We start from the raw sequence: 24,481 nt of genomic DNA on the forward strand, positions 1-24,481 counted from the left end.
TAGGACAAAACTAAGGTATTGGCCTGGCCACATTCCTTTCTGGAGGTTCTAGAGGAGGATCTGTTTCCTTGCTTATTTTGGTTGTTAGCAGAATTCAATTCCTGATAGGCTGGAGATCCTTGTTTCCTTGCTGTCAACTGAGGGCTGTTTCCAGCTTCTAGAGGCTATGTGTATTTGTTGGCTCATGGCCTCCTCCTCCCGTCTTCAAAGCCAGCTACAGCAAGTTGAGTCTTCTCACACTTTTAATTGGCCCTGCCTCTTCTTCTTTTTCATCTCTCTGACCCACTCTTATGCCTCCTTTTGATTTTAAGAGCTCACAATTGCCTTGGTCTTACCTGGCTAATACAAAGCAATCTCCTTCATCCAAAGGTCAGCTGATTAGCAACCTTAATTATAACAGTTGCAACCTTAAGGTAACATATTTACAGGTTCCAGTGATTAGGATGTGCATATCTTTGAGGGGCCCTTATTCTACCTACCACAGATATACAAACTAATATGATATATGGTATAGTGAGCAAGAGTATAGGTTCTGGAAGCATGAACACCTGGATTTGAACCTCAGCTCTGCATCTTGGGGGCTGGGGTACTCTGGGAATGTTCCTTAACTGCTTTGACATTCAGTTTCCTGTGTGACGAATGGGGACAATAATGATACGTGCCTCATGAGGTTGTTGTGAATACTGGAAAGGATGTGCAGGTGGGTGATACACACTAGACACTTGATTTTACTCCTTTTAAAGATATACTGTGAGTATTCCTCATGTTCTAAGTGTGAGCACCAAACCCAGCTTAGAGCCCACATCAGAAGACCTTACCTTCAATAGGATAAAGGGGGCCAAGTACTCTTTTGCTAAAACCCCACTTAAACCAGCTGGGTTTGTAGGGATTGAGGGGGAATTTGAATCTAAGTGTTTATGATTCATTTACACCTAAATCACTAAATGCTATTTTAAGGAAATTTGATGGCTCAAGGCTTTTAAAATAATCCTAATGCCTTTTTTTTTTTTTTTTTTCTGACACAGAAATGCTTCTGACACACCAAGAGTAAACAAATTCGAATACCATTTGCTTTGAAATTCTTCTCAAGTTGAGAGTAGGTTGTAATATGGCACAACATATTCTTCCATTTGAAATCCCTGCAGGGACAGCCCTCCCCCACAGACCCTCCTCCCAGAAGAAACAACAACTTTTTTTTTTTTTAATTTCATGTGATGTATGTATGTATGTATGTATGTATTTTTGCCCCAGGATAAATTGAATTTATTTTTTTAATTTTTTATGTTCATTGATTTTTATGTTTATTTTAATTTTTTAAATTATTGACAGTATTACAGATGTCCTCCATTTTCCACCTTTACCCTTCTTTGCCCAGCCCCTACCCCCACCCAGGCCTTCACCATCCTATTGTCTGTGTCCATGGGCTGTGCCTATAAGGATATAAGTTCTTTGGTTTATCTCTTCTGATCCCCGCCCCCCCCCACACACACACAACTCCTTTTTTACTGAATGGGGAGTTGGAAACTGGCAGGCATGAGTGCAAAGTAAAAGACTTATTCAATTGAAATCTTTGTTTTTTCTTTTGTCTTTTTACTGCACCTGGAATCACTGGTATCTCACCATATTACGTGTAATGCCAGGTAGCACAGAACCACAATGATATATACATCGTTTGTTGCTTTTGAGAAATAGTTTTTATAGATCAGCTCATATATTGGTATTTGCTTTATGGTTCCTGCCAAAGGGTTAGTCAAGATGGGCTGCTAATGTATTTGAGTGAACTTTCATCCATGCCACAAAAGGAGGCACCAATCGGTGGTAGAGGCCCATATGGTCACAGAACACTAGCAGGCAGGGAAAATAAGGGAAGGCTTATTGCTTAAAAGTAAGGGTAGTGTTTCCTGACTAATAAAATATAATGAGTTTGCTACTTAGATGCCTTTTCAGGGGGGATATGTAGAGAGGGAGGTGAATGATGGCCTTGATCACTCTCCCAATCATATAATTTTAAAGCAACATTACAGTATAATTTTCTAGTCACTATCACTAGAACCAAGGAATTTCTGTCAACAGAGCCTGTGAGGTGGGGTTTCCTGAGCTTTCAAGACATCCCAGGGACTTGGAGCAATCATGGGATTCAGATCAGAGATCAGCTTCTGAAACTTGAAATAACAATATGAAGGAGATAGTGATAATGGGTCATGCAGGACTCTTCTAGCATGACACGTGAAGAAGTATGGTGTCAATGAGCACATTTTCCAGGAACACGTGGCTGTAATGCTTAAGAGTGCCCTCTATAGTATATTGGTGAGGATACTCCAGTCTTCTGAGATTTAATGCTCCAAAAGTGGAAAATATCGATAGAAGAAAACAGGCTTTCTATAGTAATTTAGCTTGTGATGTAATCTAAGTAAGGTCTTAAGACCAAAGGCTGAGAAGATTTCAGGCAAGAAAGTTTCCAGGAGTAACTATGACATTTTGGTTTTTTTGTTTGTTTGTTTTTGTTTCTTTTAAACTATGACATTTTGTGAACCTAACCATAGCCTGCACTAAGTCCTTAATTAGGCCTGGAGGAAGGGGCGAAATTCGGTGCAACGGCAACAGCTGGAATCAGTCTGGAAGTAATCCGTGATGGCTGCCTGGATGTTTCAGTTCCTAGGACACAGTGGCCAGAAGCACTTCGCATTAAAAAACAAAACAAGTGAGAACAAATAAAAAATTTCCAATGAAGCCGCTCATGATTAAACATTTTCAAGAACTTACAGGTGGCGTTCTGGAAGCAATGCCATTTGTCGTTCAGCATATTACTCTACGAGCAGTACAGCCAACTTTTTAATTTTTTTCTTTCTCCCATGGGTCATTCTTCCTGCTTTAATAAAGCCAGAGAAGATTTCCCTGCCTCTCCTTTCCTCTCATCCCCACTTGAGGAAGGTATTTGGTTGGCTGGGCCCCACCCGTTATTCACAGCAGGTACCTGAGGGTACTTACCTATGTCCAGAAATGCTGCTGGTGCTGCCCAGTGTCATCGCTCACTGCAGAAAGCCTATGCCCTGGGCTGAGGAAAGCCCCCCGCAATGTGTAGCAATAGTGCTTTGCATCCTGCCAGTCAGAAGCTTTCTGTGACCTGGACAATTGGCGTGCCTACTAGTGCCTTTTTCTCTTTCTTGTTTGGGTTGGGGGTGCCAAATTCCCCTCAGTGGAATAGCTAAACCCTCGTAGGATGCTGAGCATCTCCAAGGGTCACACAGGGACTTGCAGGGTTGGCACTACTTCTTTACAAAGAGGCTTGTAGACGAGGTGGGCTTTACCCATCTCAAGTCCAGTGATTCTCAGCTAAGGCACTTTTGCCCTCATCCCACTGTGGGGGATATTTGGCAATATCTGGAGATATTTTTGGTTGTCACAAGTTGGAGAAGAATACTACTAGAATCTACTGGGTAGAGGCCAGGGATGCTATTAAAAATTCTGCAGTGCATAGAACAGCCTCCTAAAACAAGGAAATATCCAGGCTCGAATATCAAAAGTGGCAATGTTCAGGAACCCTGGCCTAATCTAGATCACTTATTTTTGAAATGAGGAAACTGAGGCTCAGAAATGTGACATGGCATTCCAAAGGTCACCAGAAAGTCAGCAGCGACTCAGGGTGAGGATTTTGGTTTCCAAGCCATGAGAGTGCATTTTTCAACAGGCTTTTCTCTGTCACAGACAGCATTTCCTCCATGGCCGATACCAAGCAATGTGCTGAACTCTTCCCATTTAGTTTCCCGTCTTCTTAGCACATACCTTCAAAGTAGGCATGGCTTTCCCTAGAAGGGACTCACTTTATGCCTGCAAAACTAATATGTGCAAAGAGTTGTAGGCCATTAGGAAAGCAAAGATGATAACAAAAGAGATATTGTTCTCATCTGCCAGGAACTTACATTCAAGTTGCAGAGGAAAGACATGTATGAAAATAGTTATCAGTCTAACTTTTCAATAAAAGCCTGTGGTAATAACCAAAAAGCTGTCCCAAGACAAAAGAAGATAAGTTTCCTAAAATGTTATATGGAAATTAAGAGAGTGGGCTCTTTACCTTGGCTTTGAGAGAAGGCTGAATAAACAGGAAGGAGGGCATCCTTCATTTGATTAATGAGAATTTTTTGAGTGTGTATTATGAGTAAGGCACTGTGCTGGACCCACATATTAAATGGTAATGGGAAAAATAATGTTTGTGTTTCAGAGAGCTTGTATTTTTGTGGGGAGAATCAGATAAGAGACAAGTACATACATACATACATACATACATACATACAATAATTAGATTGTGACAAGTGCAAATGTACCTAAGGTGCCTGAAAAGACATCTTTGAGGAAGTGGCATTTAACTAGAGCCAGAAGGGAAATAAAAGGAGAATCACAGTAAAAAGCAAGTGCAAGGCCTTATGGCAGGAAAAGCCTGTCATATTCTGCACACTAACGAAAAGCTAGTGTAAGCAACGGAATTGAGGAGGTGGGGGACAGCTATAGTAGGGAGTTTGAGTTTCATTCTACCATGAAAAGAGCAAAACAGTGTGAACAAACAGAATTTGGAGGAAAATCTAATAGTGCTTGGGGAACTGAATGTAGATGGGGGAGATTACAAATGAGAAGGTATCCATGGGTTATGAATATATGCATATAACTTCTTTGGTTAATCTCTTCCACCCTCCAGGAAGCGAGGTGGAGGGGGTCAATTGGGGGGGGGGGGAATGGGACTCCTGTAATACTTTCAACAATAAAGATAAATTTTAAAAAATGAGAAGGTAATTGACATTTCTAGAAGTATTTTTAAGTTGTTTCTATCTTGGCCAAATGAAATGATCATTCGTATTGATCAGTTCCATTCTGTGTATTGTTTATTTAAGTTACTCATTTACATTTAAACCTGCCATCTTGATAATGTCCACTGTGGCAGTAGAGCTTGAATATCATGCTTAGATAAGTGGATGCATAGTTAGCTGTGAAGCAAAACGGAGGTCTTGAGCTAAGTTATCCTGTGTTTGAATGTACTTTTCAGCATGGTAGGTGCTCAGTGACATGGAAGAGTAATCACTCTAATTACTCTGTTTTCTTCTCACATTCTCATTATGGGAGGTCATTTGATAATCTGTGTATTTGTCATATTTTCTGTTTCATAGATGGTTTTAACTATTTGCTTATTGAAGTCACTAATAACTTTGAGAATCCCGTGGCTGTACTTGATTTCCATAGCTCTGGTGATATCCGATTTGCTTTGATTTAAAATCATGTATCATTAAGTATGTTGAGTCATCTTTGTGATGAATTAATTTAAAACCAAAAACCAGCATCATCAAATCATTGAGGGCTTATTAACAGCTTCCAGCTTGAAGTCAGCAAACCTCGAAAATTACACGGTTCTGGTGAGGGGCAGGTACCTTTGTAGCATTGTCTAAATAGTTTCCTAGAAACTTGCTTTTCTGTCTTTGAATAAAGAAAGAAAAATTCATCAGAGATAGGTGTAATCTTTGAAGCTAAAGAATACTGAAGAGCCCTGGCCAGTTTGCTCAATGGTTAGAGCGTTGGCCCTCAGACTGAAGGGTCTAGGGTTTGATTCCTGGTCAAGGGCACATACCTTGGTTGCAGGTTCCATCCCCAGCCCTGGTCCAGGGCTGTGCAGAAGGCAATCAATTGATGTGTCTCTCTCACTGGAGTCCTTGGTCTACCTCCAGGGACTACCTATTTTTCCTCTCTCTTTCTTTCTCTCCCTCCCCTTCCATCCTCTCTGAAAAGCAATGCAAAAAATATCCTTGAGTGAGGATTAAAAAAATACTGAAGAACCTGATTCCTATTTAATATATCAATTTTGTACTAAGCAGTTTTACTTTAGACTTGCTGGTAAGCACACTAGAATCCTGGCTTCTAGGCTGGGCTTTTCCAATAATTGTTCCAATAAAAGTTACTTCCTGTCCTTGAACTTTATATTCCTTGTGTTTTAAGACAAAAGTTTGTATTATATTATCTCTAGAAATTTTGTTTGGAATGACTTGGACGATTATATTGTAGTGTTTGTGGTACTACTAAATATTTGGGTAGCTATTTTATGTAGCCGGTATTATATTTATTGATAAAGTTATGGAGTAAAACAAGAGTTGAATTTTCTAAACATAGGATGGATAAATGATTGTTAACTTCTTTAGTTTAAATACATTTAAAAGGTCCATTACATTGTGATTATTGGGTAGTTTATCAATGATTGTTTTGCTATAGACTGGGTCTTTCTTTTTGTCTAATTTGAAATGGGCATACTACATTTCTGTGAACGTGAGCACCTTCATCCAAGTCATCAGGCTTAGATTTAAACTTTCTTTCATTTCCATGACTGCCTCCCACTCCTGACCTTGATCTTGGTGATTGCTGAGAAGCCTGGAGGAGAGTGGAGATGGCCTAATGCCAGCCTAGAGCTGCTACTGGGAAACCAATTCTAGATGCAGGCTTGCTCATCTAATGGAGAGTTAATAGTATACCTTTTATACTAAGAAGTAGCTCTTGCATAAATTGTGGTCATAAGTATCATCCTGCCACTAAAAGTCACTTATTTTTTCACCTCCTCATCTGAGTACGCCACCCTTCAGTGTCTGTGTGTCTGTGGATGTGTGGATTTGCATGTGTACACTTGTCTCCTCCAGCCCTCTACTACTGTTGCGGGACTTTGGAATCCTGAGTAGGTGGCCTGTGTGATCAAGGCCAAGGGCACTGTGTACATGGTCACAATTTCCTGGCAAAGGCCTACTCCCTGGCAGCTGTTGTCATGGGCCTCAGCAGCCTCTCCCAAAGCATGGGTCACACAGTTTAGAAATCAGCCATGAGCCACTCTTACGTGCTTTGAAGAGTCAGACTGAACCTCTGAAACTGGAGGAGGCTTTGTATAAATGCACTGCCTCCCGAATCCCTGGAGTCCTTGGTCTACCTCCAAGATTGGATAAATCTTTTGCTGGGAAGGGCAGCAGGAGTCATTGAAGAAATGTGGAAAAATGGTTGAAATGAACAGAGGGAGGAGTAGTTTTCAGATGATAGAGATTATGTGCAAGAAGGGAACGCATTAGAAGGGGGGAAATGGTAGAAAATATTGGACTAAGTCGGGTAAATAATGAATCCCATTCTTTTTTTCCCGTTTTGATACACTGACTTCTTTGTAGGCCTACTCTCCCTTTTCTAGAGCAAGTGCCCCTTAGGGAGGTAGAATTAAGGGACCTACCTGCCTTAGAGCTGTGGAAGTCCACTGTCACCCCTGCTGCTGTCGATTGCGTATACAGCCACTGTCTTCACTTGAAGGAGTCCTGGGAATAAATGCATTTGACGTAACAATTTTAATTTTTTTATCCAAAATATTCTCAAGTTCGGAGATTTTTTTAGACCTGAGTGAGATGTTGCCTAAACAATGTCACTTCTGGTTAAAAAGCCCAAAATGTTTCTGGCTGTTGTGTCAACATGATACCAAGCTACTGTTTTGCCTGAATTGACTGATGTTTGGGACATTGAATAGAGACAGCCTGAGACCCAAACTGAGCCATTAACTCCCAGATGTTCATGATTTCCAAAGAAATGTTCTGTGTCTGCGGTTATTACTCAGATGGCTCCTTAAATGCTCTCATCTTGGCACCTTTTGCACTTGCCAAATTCAGTTTGAAGAAAGAAGAGGAGAGAGAGAATTTTGTGGAAAGCATTTATCCTGCACTTTTGTGACGTTCGTGCTTTCCCCATCATGATGACTTTTTGGGCTGGTTCTTGTATCGGTTAGCATATCCCACTCACTTGAATTTTATTGTATGTTATAGATAACCAGTTGTATCTAATTAAACAATAATGATGGCAGTGCAAGGCCTTTTTCTGGGAATTAATGACCAGCTGGGAAAAGCTGATGGCTGGAGAATCAGCCAAAGGCTATTAGCTTCAGCCTGCCATTAATCTCCAGAAATACCCATTTGTGACATCATTGTAGGTATTGAAAAATAAAAATTGGAGACAGTTGACTTATGTTCACCATTTACTTCCAAATGGCAAGTTCCCTATGTATTATCAAAAGTTGTTCTTCACCCTCCAATCGTCCTTTAATCTAAATATATGCTTCCTATATGCACTGCATGAAAATGGAATCTCTCAGCTTCTTTATAACCATGGGTGTTTCTTTTCAAAAAGATTTCCAAGTTTGGGAAGTTTTCTTTAAATATTTTGGGTGGTAAAACCAGAATTTGTCTTCGGCTGTGATCCTGGAATTTGATAAGTGTCTATATTATCATAACTATCTGCTTCATGGCAGGAAATAGTAGCAAGTGTTTTTGAATAGCAGCTGTTCCTAGCAAAGATATGCATTCAAAGCAATTATAAGAAGTTATAGTCACATTCCTAGTAGATGAAGGGAACTCTCTGCCAAGAAAAGCTGTGGTGGTGTATCTATATAAAATTTTTGATTACTGCTGCTGAACACTAGAGGAAAATAGAATGAGAACTGACTAAAATATTCATCACCTTCTTGCATAATTTAATGACTTATAAAGAAAGACAACAATTTCACATACTGACTATCTATCTAGAACTTGTTCCAAACTCATAATACTAATTTAAAAGTTATGTAGGTTTTTATACCATTTTTACTCCAATATGAAAGAAAGTTCTTAAAGCCCATTAAGATCCCAGCCAATGGGCTGGGGATGCCAAACACAGAACTTTCAGATCCTGTCTAATTTCAGCCATAAGCCGTTTATATGCTCCAAACACCACAGCATTATTCTCTCCATAAGAAGTTTGCTGGTGGTACCAGTCTTCCTAAATGCATATTAAGTGTGTGCATTTGGGGGAATAGGATGAGTCAGCATGTCACTGAGCACAGCTTTGGAGGCACTGACTCACTCCTGGCAAAATGGAATGCCCTTGTTGGGAAGGGTGCAAAAGAAAAAATTTGTTCCATGGTCAGTTCCCTGTTTCTGCAAATGCAGGTCAAATTTTTACCCCCTTTGGTGGATGGTTATCAGGCTAAAGAATGTTGTGCACTGGACCCTGTAAAAGCAGACATCTGTTCTTGCAGGGGAAAAACGCTAAAAATTCACAATCATGCCTAGGAAATTGACCAAGGGCCTAGAAAGAAAATGTGGGCTGAGAGGGACTTGGTGTATATCTCTGGCCAAAAGTAGTGAACCATACCGTGCTCTTCCACAATTCAACAAGGTAGATCTTTGATCGAGTGTTGATTACTAGGCTCTCAACTGGAATTTCTTATCTTCATTAAGGGTTTTCAGTATTTGCAACAGCTCTAGTTCTCTTTGGAAATCAAAGAGTAAAGAGCAGCACTGTTGATTCTTCCATCAGACTCAGTATATACTGCATGGAAGTCAGGTTATTGCCAGAAGCAGACCAAGGAAAGAAAAATAAACTGATAATTGATGGACAATGGCCGGTATCACCTGTAAATACAGAGGTGGGCAAAGGTAGGTTTACAGTTGCAGTATGTGAAACAAGAATGCATTCTTGTATTGTTATTTATTATTGTATTATTTTCCATATGAATGACTGTAAGTATACTTTTGTCCACCCCTGTATTTATACTGTATCTCAGATCGAAATATATGAGTTTTGTATGGTGTTTATTGGTATTAAAATATTTTATCCCACTACAGGCACAGTTTAACACTGTTACATTCTCATTGGACTAGCAGTAGAGGTATCTACAGTTGAGTAAGCTATTTCCAAGCCTTTAGTATTTTAAATAAAACCTCTAAAACTAAAATTGACAAGTTATTAAATGCTTTTCTTTGGAATTTTTTTGGGGAATGTTGTTTCTTTAGTCTCCCCTGGGAGTAGATTTGATTTAAGACGTTCACTGCTTTCATGAAGCTCTAACTTGAGTTCATTTTGTTATGTGGTGACCACAGTTCTGGATGACGCCCCCCCTGGCACACAGGAATACATTATGTTACGGCAAGATTCCATCCAATCTGCGGAATTAAAGAAAAAAGAGTCCCCCTTTCGTGCTAAGTGTCACGAAATCTTCTGCTGCCCGCTGAAGCAAGTACACCACAAAGAAAACACAGAGCCCGAAGGTTTGTGCGCGACGGACGCATGTTTTGTTTGTTTTCTCTCACTCTCCTTTCTTTCCCTTTCTTCTCGACTGTGTCTTGCCCTCTGGTGTGCTGTGTGTTGTTCAGCCCCCGACATAGGGAGGAGGCCCCCGGCTCGCTGGTGAGTGTGTTTTGCAGTCTCAGATGGGACACTGTATAACACAGTCACCCCTGGCACAGCGCGGTGTCCTGCTTCTCACAGCTGAAAGGGCTTCGGCCGGTACCATTCCATTGCCCCATTTGGCTGCTGAGCCCTTGCTTCTGGAGCCGGCTCCTGGCTCAGTCCGCTCCCATCACCCGGCGCTCCCGAGCAGCGGGGGTTTCCTTAGCGCCTCCGCGCCATGGAGCTTCTGCACCGCGCTCGGAATGCTCGCGGGCCCCTTATTCGCTGAAGCGGCCCGGGCTTGCCGTGTAATGCACGCCCGGTTGCACTTGCCACAGCGAAATGCATGCTTCAAGGAAACTATGAGTAGCTTGTTTTTCCTTTCAGCTCAAGCACAGGTTTGGAAAACTCTACCTGCTGTTACTTAAACTGAGGTCGTGGTATTCCTTGCAATCTATGCTACAAATAAATCTCGAAATGATCTCGTCTCCCCAGAAAGAGTATTCATTTTGTCCAACTTTTTTTGAATAGATCAGACAAGAACATTTTTTATATCACAAAATGTGGTTAAACTTTTTGCCAGCTGTGTACATTTCAACTTCCAAAATGACATTTGAGATGTGTACTGTGTACGGTAATTAAATGCTTGTTGTAAAATAGCCTGTTCCCCCACATCAAATACTGTTTAAGCAGTTTGTCAGTGAATAACACTGGAAGTGACTAACTTCACTTGTCCTATGGTGTAGGCTTTGGCATAAATGGTTGTGATCCAATTTCTAAAAGCGACCTTGTTCCCATTTTAAGTTGCCCTTTTATAACATTATGGGTGTCTTCAGTACAACTGTCTTTCTGACATGGAAAAGAGTGCTACATGGTGCTGCTATTCAAAGTTTGCTGTGTAAGGAAATTACTCCAGATTGATTCTATTCCATAGTTTTGAAAGCAAGGTTTTACATCTCAAAGTCTCCCCTTCTCCTTCCTTCCAAATAAAATTTTAAATGTTCATTGACAGAAAATGAAAAGTGTACATTTTTCATGTTTAATTTTATTTCAGCAATAGAATAGAACATTTCTATTTTATTTTACCTATACTTTCATATCCAAGCTATCCATTTTGGATATGGGTTCTGATGTCAACACTTACTTATCTGGAGATGAAAATGGTAATCCTTTAATAGTGAGTAAATTGAATCTTTTGGTGATTTAGTAGAGAAGATACTAATGAGTGACAATTACTTTACTGTATATAATACATTCCAATTTGCTCTGCTTTCTTTTCTCTAAAATTATATATGTGTGTGTATTTGCAAGTACAAAACAGGATCTGTATTATAGATATATACTGTTTATTATATAATTATATAGCAGATACTATACTGTTTTTCTATTAGCACATCAGCCTGAAAAGCAAAATTTGGTTTGAGTAAGAAAAATAAGCCATTTAAGCCCGGCTGGGCGGGGCTCAGCGGTTGAGCATCGAACTAGGATCCAGGCGATCTGGGTTCGATTCCCGGTCAGGACACAGGCCCGGGTTGTGGGCTCGATCCCCAGTCGGGGGCGTGTAGGAGGCAGCTGATCAATGACTCTCATCATTGATGTTTCTCTCTCTCTCTCCCTTTCCCTTCCTCTCTCTCAAATCAATAAAGATATATTAAAAAAAAAAATAATAAGCCATTTAAGAAGCAGCCGGTTAAATCCAGTCAAGCAATTGGTTAGAAACTTCAAATTGTTTTAACAATACTCAGATTTTAAAAAGAACAGTTGAATAACTAAATATCAGTTCCCTTTTCTTATTGCATATAATTTTGACAGGATCTATTAATTTTCAAAATATTATCTTGAGTGTATTGTGAATACTGTTAGGAATGTTTTCAGATATAAACAATTCTTTAGAGAATGGGTAGCAGTTAAACTCTCTTATACAAGTTTTGGATAGTTATTAAGCTATTGTTTCATCCACAAGTTGAATGACCATCATCCTTTCACTTGTAATACTTTGAATTATTTGTAAATAGTATTGGATTTATTAGAGGTTTTCTGGGATGACATTTACAATTTTACTGTAACCCCTTCAAACAAAGGCACAGAAGGTAATGGTGAACCCAGACCTTAAAATGAAACTACTTGATCTCTGTACAAATTATCAGGATCCAGAAGACCTTAGGTGGGGGCAAAAGAAAACTTTCTGTGGAAGAGGCCTTGGATAAAGAAGGACACATTGCTAAGAAATCAACATGCTTACTTCATGTAGGGTACCAAAGCTCGTGATTGCTAGGAGGTAAAGTGGCTGTGGGTTTGAAAGGGTTCAGTGACTATTCTGTCGACCTGGAAGATTTTTGCAAGACCAGTTTTTAAATGCTGTAAGGAATAGTGATCAGTTGTTTCTTACACTTGTTGTAATGTTTTATTATAATTAGTACAAATGGATAGAATCTTAGTTCTATTATATGTCCACCCCTTGAAACACTGTATTATCATGTGAAACATTTTGAAGAGAGAGTTCCTCTCATTGTCTCTGTGCCCAAAGATGAGACCTTAAGTGACCTTGTCAATGGCTGCCCACCAACTGCACTGCAGGTGAAGGCAGTGGACAGGCTGGTGAAGCCACCCATTGTTTGTTGTGTACATGCCACTGTCAGTATGACCTCTTCTAATGAGGCTGTGTTTGTACAGCCCTTGTGAAAAATGAAAAATATATTTAAATTTGGGAGGAAAATAGACATTTGAGTTGGATAAGTCTTAGAAATGATTAGATTAGGTAAAAGAGGTTTATGTGTATTATGATAAAGCTGGAATTAATTTTCTTCTAACTTACTGAATTGATAAATCCACCAACTTTTTTGCATTATTGTAGACAAAATCTTGGTGTTTATTTTGGTTGGTGATACTTTTTGTAAGGGCCAGATTACTTCCATAGTTTATGATCACCTGAGATTTGGTACAGACACTTATTTACAATTGTCCCCAGTCATTTGTCCTTTTAAAGACATTTTTATGTTATGCCCAGGGCCCTCAGAATTCATGTAAAATAATACATAGAATGAGTGATATATCTCACTGGCTTTTCAGGATACACTAAGGCCAAATAACGCTTTGCCATAAACAGGTTTCTATTCTGAGCAGCCAATTCTAAAATAAATTCTTTAATCTTTTCCAAATACTTGTGATTTTCGGTGATGTGATTATTTTCATAAAAACCACTTATGATGTAATCTTATGTGAGTACTGGAATTTGGCTGAAGAAGCACATATAAATGTCTGAGAGTCCAATTTGGCTCAGTACCAGCAACTCTCTTTGTTATGAGAAAGCCACATGGAGAGTGGAAATCATTACCAAAATCTTTTTCTTATTGTTCCAGGAGCCTTCTGGCAAGAGAAACTGTAATCATCATAGCTGCATTCTTTTGTTCATTTTTTTTCCTTTCGTTGTCATGTGTGCCAAAATGAAATCACTGATTTAGAGTAACTTGTCAAAGCCAATATATTACCAGCATAGTTGCTGCTAAACACCAGTCATTGGGCTTTTACTTATGTTTGAAGATTGTGCAAAAGAATCACACCAAGATATGCATGCTTGCATGTGGTTACTGTTGAAAATCTATAAAGAAAACTAAAGCATGGATTCCTAGCATTTGCTTTCAGGATTGAATATCCTGATTACAATAGTATTTGTAGGAGTTCACATAATATAGGAAAATATTACAGAGCTCAGAGATTTGTCACCATCTTTTTCTTTTTTTCTTTAATCAAGTCTTTGGCCTCTTTTGTACAGTCTTATTTTCATGTTATTTAACACACACACACACACAGGCACACACACTCTCCACCTCCCTTGGGACATCCATAACCTTTTTTATTCAGAGACACATCTAACCATAGTGACTTTGGTTGGAGAAGAACATTTGTGCTCTAGACTGGTGATGAGGTATGTCAGCTTTTACCAACCAGAAGAAACCAAATTTCTGTGCCAAATGTTAAGGGGACGTATTTGTAACTAGCACAATGACTATTACTGTGATAATGCCTTGGTTTCTTTATCCCAGAAAGAGAATATATCACCATGCATATCAGTCTTATCTAAATGGTACGAGAGAAAGACGGTATAAGAATATTAAGGAATATGCTGAGGAAAATGTTTTTATTTTCATTCTTACCTTTTCATCAACTGTCATTTCCAGTTGTGTGTCTTCCTCATTTTAATACTAATTTACCTTTGGAGAAAAATGGGTCTGATACTATTTGAATGATTAGCTGGTTCAGTGAAATGAAGCAACCTGCTGATACCTGACACCTGAAAATGTCTTGACTTCCAGAAAAAATCTAACTGGTTTCTGTATCTGGAGAATTGAGGGGATATTTCTGTTTTATTAGGAAAACATAAGGCCATATGTTTGGGTGACTCTGAATAGATCAAATTCATTATTCTTAACCTTTTAATTTCAAAATAACTATGACTTAGGGTCTCACTGACTTTGATTTATGACCTGAGGGTGACAGAAATGACACCAGATAATTTTCTTTGCTCATTGAAGCAAAGGGCAGCATAATTGCAGAATCACAAAAAATATTTAAAAAATTGGTCTGTATCAAAATCAAACTAAAGCCAGAAATCTGAAGGCCATGAGTAAACACCATCCTCTCCATACAGAGTGTTTAAATGTGTTTTTCTTGGTTGCATGTCAGCTATTTCTTAGAAGACAACTTGTTATGTCCTAATAACAATAGGAAACTAGTAATGACACTGAAGCACATTCTCTCTTCTCTCTTCTCTCTTCTCTCCTATTTCCACACCTTATTGTAGCAAATGCAAAATTAAATCATACTTTGGGGATTGATTCTACTCCCAGAGAAACTAATAATTTGATCAAGGAAGTATACTTAACCAGCCAATAATTCACTTTCAGGCCAGCATGGGCATTTGCTATTCACTTATTGGATATATGCATCTCAACTCCATCTCCAAGCTGGCTTTTACAGTAGAAGCTAACAACCATTCATTCTTCGAAGATTCACTTTTTAAAGCCGCACGTCTCCCTTCTCGCTTGAGCTTAGGTGTCCCTGTTGAGGTGGTGGCGGTGTTGCCTTGAGAAGTCTCTTCTTTACAACCCTCATTAACCGAGGTTCCCCTTAGTTAATATTGGAGGCAGATATTTCTTCTTGTGTGAAGCCAACACTGATGACCTGTTTGAAGTAATTATGCTTAAAATCAAATCGCTTTGGCAAAGTGCTCTGAAAGGCCTATTGGATGGATGACAGAGTTATGGTGGTGATTTTGATTTTTTAAAAATGTCAAAATCTAAGTGCTTATATTTGAAAAAAATCTGGAAATTATCCATCCGGATGAGTTCTGCCCAATCAAAGCTATTCCTTCGGGGCACATTGCAAATGTGCTCCTGAGGGTCCAGTTTATCAACAGTTCCTCTTGGTTTTTTTTTTTTCTCTTCACAGCCAGTTGATAAAATCATTTAAATAAAAAAAAATTCAACAAAATCTGCCTTTCTGACCCAGTGTGGCATGACCCACGTAGACTCTGTCCCACGTCCAACATGGCACAGCCTGGGTGACTTTCAGCTGCTTTCTCAAATCGAGGCCGACGCCGGGATGTGCTGCTTTCTCAGCTCCAATTTTCACTCTGCCTTTCGTTTTAAAAGAGAACTCGCTTGCCTGGAGGAAGACAATGCAGGAATTAACCTACTCTCTTTCACATGTTCTTAAATAATTATCAGACCAGTATTTCAAATTATGTTTCATGAAACACAATCATGTCTTTTTGCGAAAAGACAGATTCTGTGGTCAAATACGTGTTTCCCAAATTCTGCACCACTCTTCCCGAGTCACAGGGCCCAAGGCTATATATTAAAGGTGTTGAGGAGTTTCACACATTAGGAATCTCTCCTACTTTGGGCACTTCAGTGGCAACATCTTCCGGCTCTGGGACCCTTTTTATTCTAAACACTTAACATCCCACAAGTTTGCTTTGGGAACTGCCGTGCCGGCCCCACGGAGCAGTGCATTTGCATCAAAGCCCAGCTTGGAGGGGTAACATACTTCTGAAACTGACCGCTGCCGCCTTCCCCTCTAACCCTCTAACCCTCACCCGCTGTCTGTAGGGAAGTGCTGCGCGGCGTGGTCTGTGGGCGAGAGCTGGGCCTTCGATTGTTGACCAGTCCTCAGTGAGATAAGGGGCTCGTGCCCGAATGTAAATCCGCGCACTGGCTGGGCTGGCTGGAGTGTTTGGTCCCCAGTCGGGCATGTGCAGGAGGCAACTGATCGATTGATGTCTCTCTCTCTCTCTCTCTCTCTTCCTCCCTTTCTCCCTCCCCTTCTTTCTCTAAAATTAATTTAAAAAGGAAAGTATTGACTGAGTAAAAAATATACTTAGAGACATAGTCCACAGATCAGCATTAAGTCTGTGCACCATACTTTGAGTGCCAGTGCCTTAGAGTACTTAAATGATTCTCAGCCGTAGCTAAACACCCGAATCACCTGAGGACCTTTTAAATAATATTGATGCCTGCCTGAGCTCAACATCAGACCGAAACCAACCAACTCATCAATAACTTCTCCAAGCAAAATCTCTTGTGGTGGAGGCTCAGCATGGCTTCTTTTTTTTGGAAAAGCTTCCCAGGTGATTCTAATGTGCTAACAGGGTAGGAACCTTTGCCTTAGAAAAGTATCACCTTGGCATGTGGTCTGCTGTGTGACGTCAGCTGTCAATTCAGAATTCTTATCTTGCTGATTGCATGGGCCTCTTTAGGAGGTGCCTTGTGATTAAGGGACATTGCTGGACAGGCAGCACTTATATGACCTTTAGAACTTGTGACCATGTAAGGCATCCATATTTCCCACCACACACACAGACGTGCACACACACACACACCCCTTTTTGAAGTCCCCTTGCCTCTGCCACTCTGTGCTTTTAAAAAAAAATAATCAGGCTTCTCCATAGGAGCATGGTAATCTGCCACCTTGTGACCAACATTCTTTCTTGCAAGTAATTGTTGCAACACTTGCTCTGCTCTCAAACTATGACTCAGCTTGCAGATGTGGGTGGAAGAGGGTCTAGGGACCATGTTTGAGGCAACTTAAAGAAGAAGATGGAGGAGAAGAGAGTATTCATATGCCAGAAAATTACTGCTATGCTTTTACTTTACTGCTCCTGCTCTAGGGTGAGATTGCAAAAGTTGACGCAAGCTGCTCATGACCTGGGTGTCTATCCTCAAATTGTGCCACAGGCTGTCATTGTTGAAGCATTGCCTTTTTATCATTACAAACATCACCAGTCACTGCAGCATAAAATTACAGCAGCATGGATGTGAAAACTGATTTTGACATGACTGAGAAACTTTAATTGATATCCATGTTTGTAAATCATTCCGAACATTGCATATTACATTGCTTCAGGTTTTTATGTGTTATATGTTATAGCATTTGTCAGCCTGCTTAAGAATATGCAGCTGGAATAACACCCTCAGGAAGGTGTGGAATGAGAGATATAACATCCTGCAGTTTATCAACACTTACCCTTCCGTGTTTTGCTTCACAGCCAATATCCACACTCACTCCAGCACATCAAAATCACATGTCCACTTCCACCTATGAGCTAGCATATTTCTGCTTATGAGCCCTAGCTATTTTAAGATATATATTCTCAGAACAGCTCCAGTTCAACCTTCAAGCTTGTCCAGCTTTGGAAGCAACAAGTGTACGCTGGCTGGAAGACCAGTTCTACACAGAGGAAGGGAAAGAGCATGGTTCCACTGGGCTGCTTCGACATGCAGTGAGAGCACTGTGCAAAGTCCCCTACAGGCATGAGCACAAAAACCCTGTCAGGTAGGGGATGCTTCCGAAATTTCACACACTAAGTTACGGAAAGGTTAAATCACTTTCTTGATAAATGAATGACAGGATTCAATTTGAACCTGTGTTTTTCTGGCTTCCAAAGCCCATGGTCTTTCCCCTCCATGGCTTCTCCATATTCTCAGCCTTCCCCCTGTTGCCCTATATGTGAGTTTGTTGTCCAAAAGCAATTTTAATGCAGAAAAGACATCTTAGGTTTAAAGGAATGAAATGGTGTCTACACTCCGTTCTCAGCTTTTTTATGACAAGTAATTGCCATAAGCAGAAAGATCTCAGGAGGTACTTGCTAGTTCTGTGGGTCTGTAGTTAGGAGGAGTGCAGCACTTGAACAAAGTAAATGAAATGACCTTATCTTTAAGGAAGTGATGACTTCCTCCAGGACACACAAAGAAAGAGTAGAATGGTTAGTGAATAGCTCAATTCAATTTGAATGTAATAGAACTATCCCTATATTAAAAACAAACAAACAACAAAAACAACAACACACAGCCTAAACTGTTGACTTGCCTACTTGCCTCTCTTTAAGCCAGGGCATGTCCTTCACCTATAATGGTAGAAATGAGGAAATTTCATCTCTAATTATTAAGAAGCTGATTCTACTGCTTCATTTTTCTCAGCTCAGTAAAATTGCCACCACTTAGAGGAATGTTAAGACTTGCTCTGAGCATGTCCACAGTTTCATAGGATTAGGTATTACATACAGGTCTGGATATTAGCAATCAATTCTCTTTTACAACTTGTTGGAACCCTACTCTGTAGCTAGAGGTGAATAATGAAAACGATAATTGGCAATTATGCAGAATTTACTGTGTTCTAAGTACTTTACCTAACATTATCTTAATTCTCACAATCCTTGGAGGTAAGTAGGTTTTTTCCCCCCTCTACATTTTATGTATGAGGAAACCCAGTCTCAGAGCAGTGAAATACCTTCTTTAAGGCCATGAGACTGGGAAATGGAGCCAATACTCAAATGTAGCCTATCTCCCTCCAAATTCCATGGTCTCTCAGTTACAAGAGACCGTAATAACAAGGCTGGCCCTACAAACAGCAAGTTATTCCAGTGTCATTTTATTGAGAGACATCACCAGGTGTACTAAGTAAGCAGAGGTAGAGGGACCTGGTACCTGCTGTCAGAAAAAACAATAGGTTAAAAAGGTGGCTTGTTCTTCAGAGAAAAGAGAAACAGCCAGGTTTAACTTTAATATGATTTCAGAACAGATTCTCATCCTATTTGATATGGTCAAAATGCTTTACAACCTGCAGTGCCAGAATTGGGATTTATTCCCTGCGTTAGTGTACATTTATTCAGCTTCAGGCCAGTTCTTAATCACCTCGGGCCAACTGACCTTCCACCTGCAAACCTGGCCTCACGAAGTATCTGCTGACCTAAGTCCCTGAATGACAGAACTTTCACCGCATAGTGAGAGCTAATATGACACACGTGAGGAGAATGTCCTGCCAAGTTGGGCTGGGCCATGGTCAAGATGGAACATGGTCAGGAGTTCTGTGTGACTTTCACAAGGCATGAGGCGGTGTGGAATTGCACGTTTCCCTCCTGCAGCATGCAGAAGGAGGTGTCCGGAATTTGCGATACATTCTGTGCAGTGCATTCTATATACTGTGCTTTGGTGGGATGCTTAGCTATCAGGTTTTTTGCATCTTTTATGTGCCAGGCACCTCAGGTTTATTATTGCTAATCTTCCCAACCTATGAAGTAGGTGTGATCAATCTTGAAGGATGTGATGGGGAAACTAGAGTGTAGAGATAAGAAAGAACTTGTTTAAAGTCACACAGCTAATAAGTGACTTGGTTGGGATTTGAAAGCAAGTCTTCCAAGACAGGCCTCTTCCACTCACTGTGCCGCCTCAGCTCATCCTATGCCCTAAGCCCCGACTCCCCGCTTCAGGTGGGAAGCAGAAGAGAGCCCAGCCCCGCCTTGCACACTGCTGCGGAGAGAGAGCCTTACCTCTCTGCAAAGTGCACTTACTCAGTCCATCCACTGCGAGATTTTTCTTATTTTTCCACGTCCTGGTTTCAATGTTGGTATAAGCAGAAGATAAAGGGTTAAACAAAGCAACATGCGATTTGTCACATGTTCTCCTTTGTTCCCTACATGAACATCTACTAAGTGCAGGTCATTTTTCTTGCAGTGACTCCTTAAATGGAGTAATACTTCAAGCCCATAGTTTTCCTCATGGAACCACTAGACTTTAAAATCGCCTTAACTGGTTCAGCCATGAACTGCCTCCCCCAGGAGGGGGAAGGGCTCCCACAGATAGAGAAAGCCTATTTTTACGTCATCAGCTTTGGTCCCTCCCAGTGAGAGAGAAGAGGCTCCATTCTGGGTCTGGATTTTTGTGCCCATCTTGGAGTGGAGCAATCTTGTGCACTTAAGGTTAAACTGCCTTTTAGGGTAGTCTCCCTGAAATGGAGGGAGATTAAAGGGACAAACACGTCCATACTGTGTTTTTTTGCTCTTTCTGTTCCTCTCTCTTAGTGTGAACACAAGTGACTTCCCCTTGATTATGTGTAGACCCTTGACTGAGGACCTCATTGGGGCAGGAGCTCTACCAGAGATGTCCCATTGCCCCATTGGTGGCACTGTTGACTTTACCCCTTCCTAAAACACAAAACACTGGGGCAAATGAAATGTGATCTTTAATTAGCATTCAAAGAAAATGAGAACATACACACACACAAACACAGTCACATCACTAGTTGAAATAGTTGATTGAGGAAAAACACAAGCAGAGAAGCAGTCAAGCTCACATGATCCCTCTACTAGAGCCCTTTCAGCCCAGCAACACCCCACCTAACCACAGCCCTCTCTAAGATAGTGTGGATTTAAGAGGCCATTCATACAATGAGGACATTTGTCTAGCAGCCTGCCTTAGCCTGTGTACAAAATCGACTTCTTTGCATGCAACAAGGAAGGAACAAAGGGCATTGCAAAAAGTAGTGTTTAGAGCTGCAGCCAACCAGTAACTTTTCTTTTTTGTTCCTTCTTCAGCCATTTTCTCTCTGTAATCACTAGATTTTCCTCTGAGAAGATAGCATTTTGGATCCATGTTAGAAGATGCATGAACTGATTTAGTAAATTTCTAACTGATATGCATGGTTAGCTGTTCACTTAGTGGATAATTAGTTCAATATACCCAGAGTATTTACTGTGGGAGGAAAAAAATCCCCAAAGCAAATCAGAATAGTTCAGGAGCCTTTTATTCTAGTGCAGCTTTTTCTTTGGGAGTAGTTAACTGGTGTCTTAAAAGAGATCTATCTCCCTTTCCAATTAGAACTCTATTTAAACATACATTCTTTACTTCACCCCCAGTGAATAGAACTTTATTAAATAGATACCAGAGGCATAGCACAGTGTCTTTCAACAATAAATACTCAATACATATTTATCATTACAATTAACTTCTTCAAATAACAAATTTTGAAATTCTGAGTTCAACCGGCCATTTGCACTAATTCTAGGCAGCAAGTGACTGACAGTGCTCCCAGTCACCATTAACAGAATTAATGTATTTGTCAATAGATATTCATTGACTTGTACAAGCCAGGCATTATTCTGGTTATTAGGCACAGAATTGACAAGAGGCACCATCTCTGCCCTGAGGAGGGAAGACTGGCAGGAAAAGCAGACTTCAAACTAGTTTATCAGTTAGCTCTTGTATTTTAAGTCACCCTAAAACAAAGTAGCTTAAAACAGGAACAACTTTATTTTTTCTCGTAGTCTGTAGGTTGGACAGGTCTGCCATAGGTAGTCTATGATTATCATATGGTCCTGTGTAAAACACCCATGGAGACATTTGGTTCACACTGTTTTGTCCTGTCTACAGAGACATTTGGTCCATGCCCAAAGGTCCTTGATATTTGGTCCTTTCCCAAAACAGCCACGTAGACATTTGTTCCATGCTGAAAGGTTCTTAAAGTGTGAAAAAGTGAACAGTATAACCATGAATCCATTTTTATATTTCATTCATTTATTCATTTAACATTTACTAATTAACTTTGCTGAGTGTCAGACACTACATGACCTACCCTTCAAATTGTTCGGGAATGAGTCCTGTGCTCCTGGCAGATATATAACACTTTTCGACCTGTTGAGAAACCATGAGAGTCAAGGAGATCTCCTAAGGAGAAAGAGTGTGTAGAGAAGTGAGCCCTGAGGCACACCAATATTTTAAGGTGGTATAGAAAAGAAGGGACTCCTCAGAAGTGAAAGACAGAAAACCAGGAGAATGTGGTGCTCAGAAAGCCAGGGAAGAGCTGACCCCTAGAAAGTAGGGATCGATCGGCAGAGCAGAATGCAGTAAAGAGGTGGTAATTTAATTCAAGCTTCTCATATACAGGGTATGGCAAAAGTAAGTTTACAGTTGTTTGTATGGAAAATAATACAATAATTAATAAATAATAATACAAGAATAAACTGTTTTGCATACTCACAACTATGAACCTACTTTTGCCCCTCTCTGTATTCCCTTTAACATCTAGGCTTTGTAGCCCAATTTGTTTCGATAGTCTTGTGCTGCGTAACATTTCCGTGAAGGACAGAATGCATATACGATGGTAGTCTCATAAGATTACATTAGGGCTGAAAAATTCCTGTGGCCTAGTGACATAGCCATCCTAGTGTCATAGCACACACAGCACATTACTCACATGTCTGTGGTGATCTGTGCAAACAGACCTACTGAGCTACCAGTTGTATACAAGTACAGCACATATATGATGTACAGTACATAATACTTGATAATCATAATAAACACTATGTCACTTGTCCATATATTTACTATGCCATAACTTTTATTGTTATTTTAGATTGTACTCTTTCTACTTATTAAAAAGTTTGCTATAAAACAGTATGTTGTGTTCAGCTAGCAGCAGCCTCATTTATCTCGTGTTTACCACATCTCTTCATCTCATCATTTTCTCTTGTGCTTGATTTGATCTCAAGTTGTTTTGTACAGTAACAGGCTGTCCAGGCCTGCAGCTAGGAGCAAGAGGCTACACGGTATGGCCTCGGTTTGCGGTGGGCTATACCATCAGGTTTGTGTAAGTGCACTCGGTGATGTTCGCATGATGATGAAATCGCCTAATGACGCATCTCTCGTAACCTATCCCTGTCGTTAAGCAGCACACGACTGTATAGAACATGTCTCTCCACTTCTCACACCCTTGTAAATAACTAGCATAAATCATTGAATTGGGTTTGTTTAGAATGACCTTTGATAGATGGAGGGATGAGGAATCATATACAGCCCAACTGTTATTTCTTTAGCAGTAGGTCTTTGTTAAAGATGTCATTGATTTTTCCTTTCCATAATGCATCTGATGTTTAAGTTTTTGCCAAGACTAAATTATTCTTTTGTTATTTGTCCTTTTTAAAGTAGTTAAGCCTGCTCAATATTTTTTAATAGCTTAAATATATTGGACCACTGGGAATTCAAATTTAAAGTAAAGTGCCACTTGAGTTCAGGATTTTAGAACTAACATATTTTAGAGTTTTATTAATATGCTACAACCAAGGCTGACATGATGTGAATTTCCAATAAAGCAAGTTTTCTGCCAACTCTATAAACATATGCACTCTTACTAGACTATAGAAATTGATTCCTTGTCTAGCAATGAATGCTTCTTGCCAAATCAAAGAACTAGTATTTATTTTTAATTTTTTTTAAATATGGTTGTATTGATTTCAGAGAGAGGAAGGGAGGAGGAGAGAGAGAGAAACATCAATGATGAGAGTCATTGATTGGCTGCCACCTGCACGCCCCCTACTGGGGATCGAGCCCGCAACCCGGGCCTGTGCCCTGACTGGGAATCGAACCGCGATCTCCTGAATCCTAGATGGATGCTCAACCACTGAGCCACGCCAGCTGGGCCAAAGAGCTAGTGTTTCAAAAGGACAAATACACAGTTTTTTTGGTGAAGAGCTGTTGAGTTGACAATATAATATAGAGTCTGTATAACGGAGCTGAGTTTTCATCTAGTACTTAAAGATTGGATCCCATGGAAATGTTAACTTCCCATGCAAAATTGGATGAAAGTTTTCTGAACCGGGTGCCCCCTTGTCCAGGGTAAAATAATTCTTCCTTAGCGGTCTCAAGAGAGGAAAGAAGCTTTGTGTTTTCAGAATGAGAATATAAAAAATTAAATTAATTAACTTTTTCCATAATGTAAGTAGGTCCAGAGGGTTTTGGCGAAAATTAGTTTTGAATAAAGCCTTGTACTTGGATCAGCCCTTAATTAAGATTGCATTAGGCTGCTACGCATTTCTCAGACAGAGGCTGCAGCTGCGAGACCCTTCTGCCCTGTGCCCTTCTTACCAAGACAGGAAAATGACATTGTAGAAAACTCTGCATTCGTGCACCCATCCTTTTCAACATTCAGTTTTTTCTTAGCCCATCCAATGCTCCTT

The 24,481-nt window shown here is 40.1% G+C and overlaps 1 protein-coding gene across 1 annotated transcript in view; it reads left to right on the forward strand.

Annotated features, from left to right (window-relative positions):
- Positions 1-24,481, forward strand: part of FGF13 (fibroblast growth factor 13) — a 420,448-nt gene that overhangs the window by 235,901 nt on the left and 160,066 nt on the right. The window contains exon 2 of the mRNA XM_016207241.2: positions 9,906-10,073. Within this exon, the coding sequence (XP_016062727.1) occupies positions 9,906-10,073 (168 nt within the window). The remainder of the gene's footprint in view (positions 1-9,905; positions 10,074-24,481) is intronic.

The sequence above is a fragment of the Miniopterus natalensis genome, chromosome X, assembly GCF_054644295.1.
Source record: "Miniopterus natalensis isolate mMinNat1 chromosome X, mMinNat1.hap1, whole genome shotgun sequence".
Taxonomy (NCBI): domain Eukaryota; kingdom Metazoa; phylum Chordata; class Mammalia; order Chiroptera; family Miniopteridae; genus Miniopterus; species Miniopterus natalensis.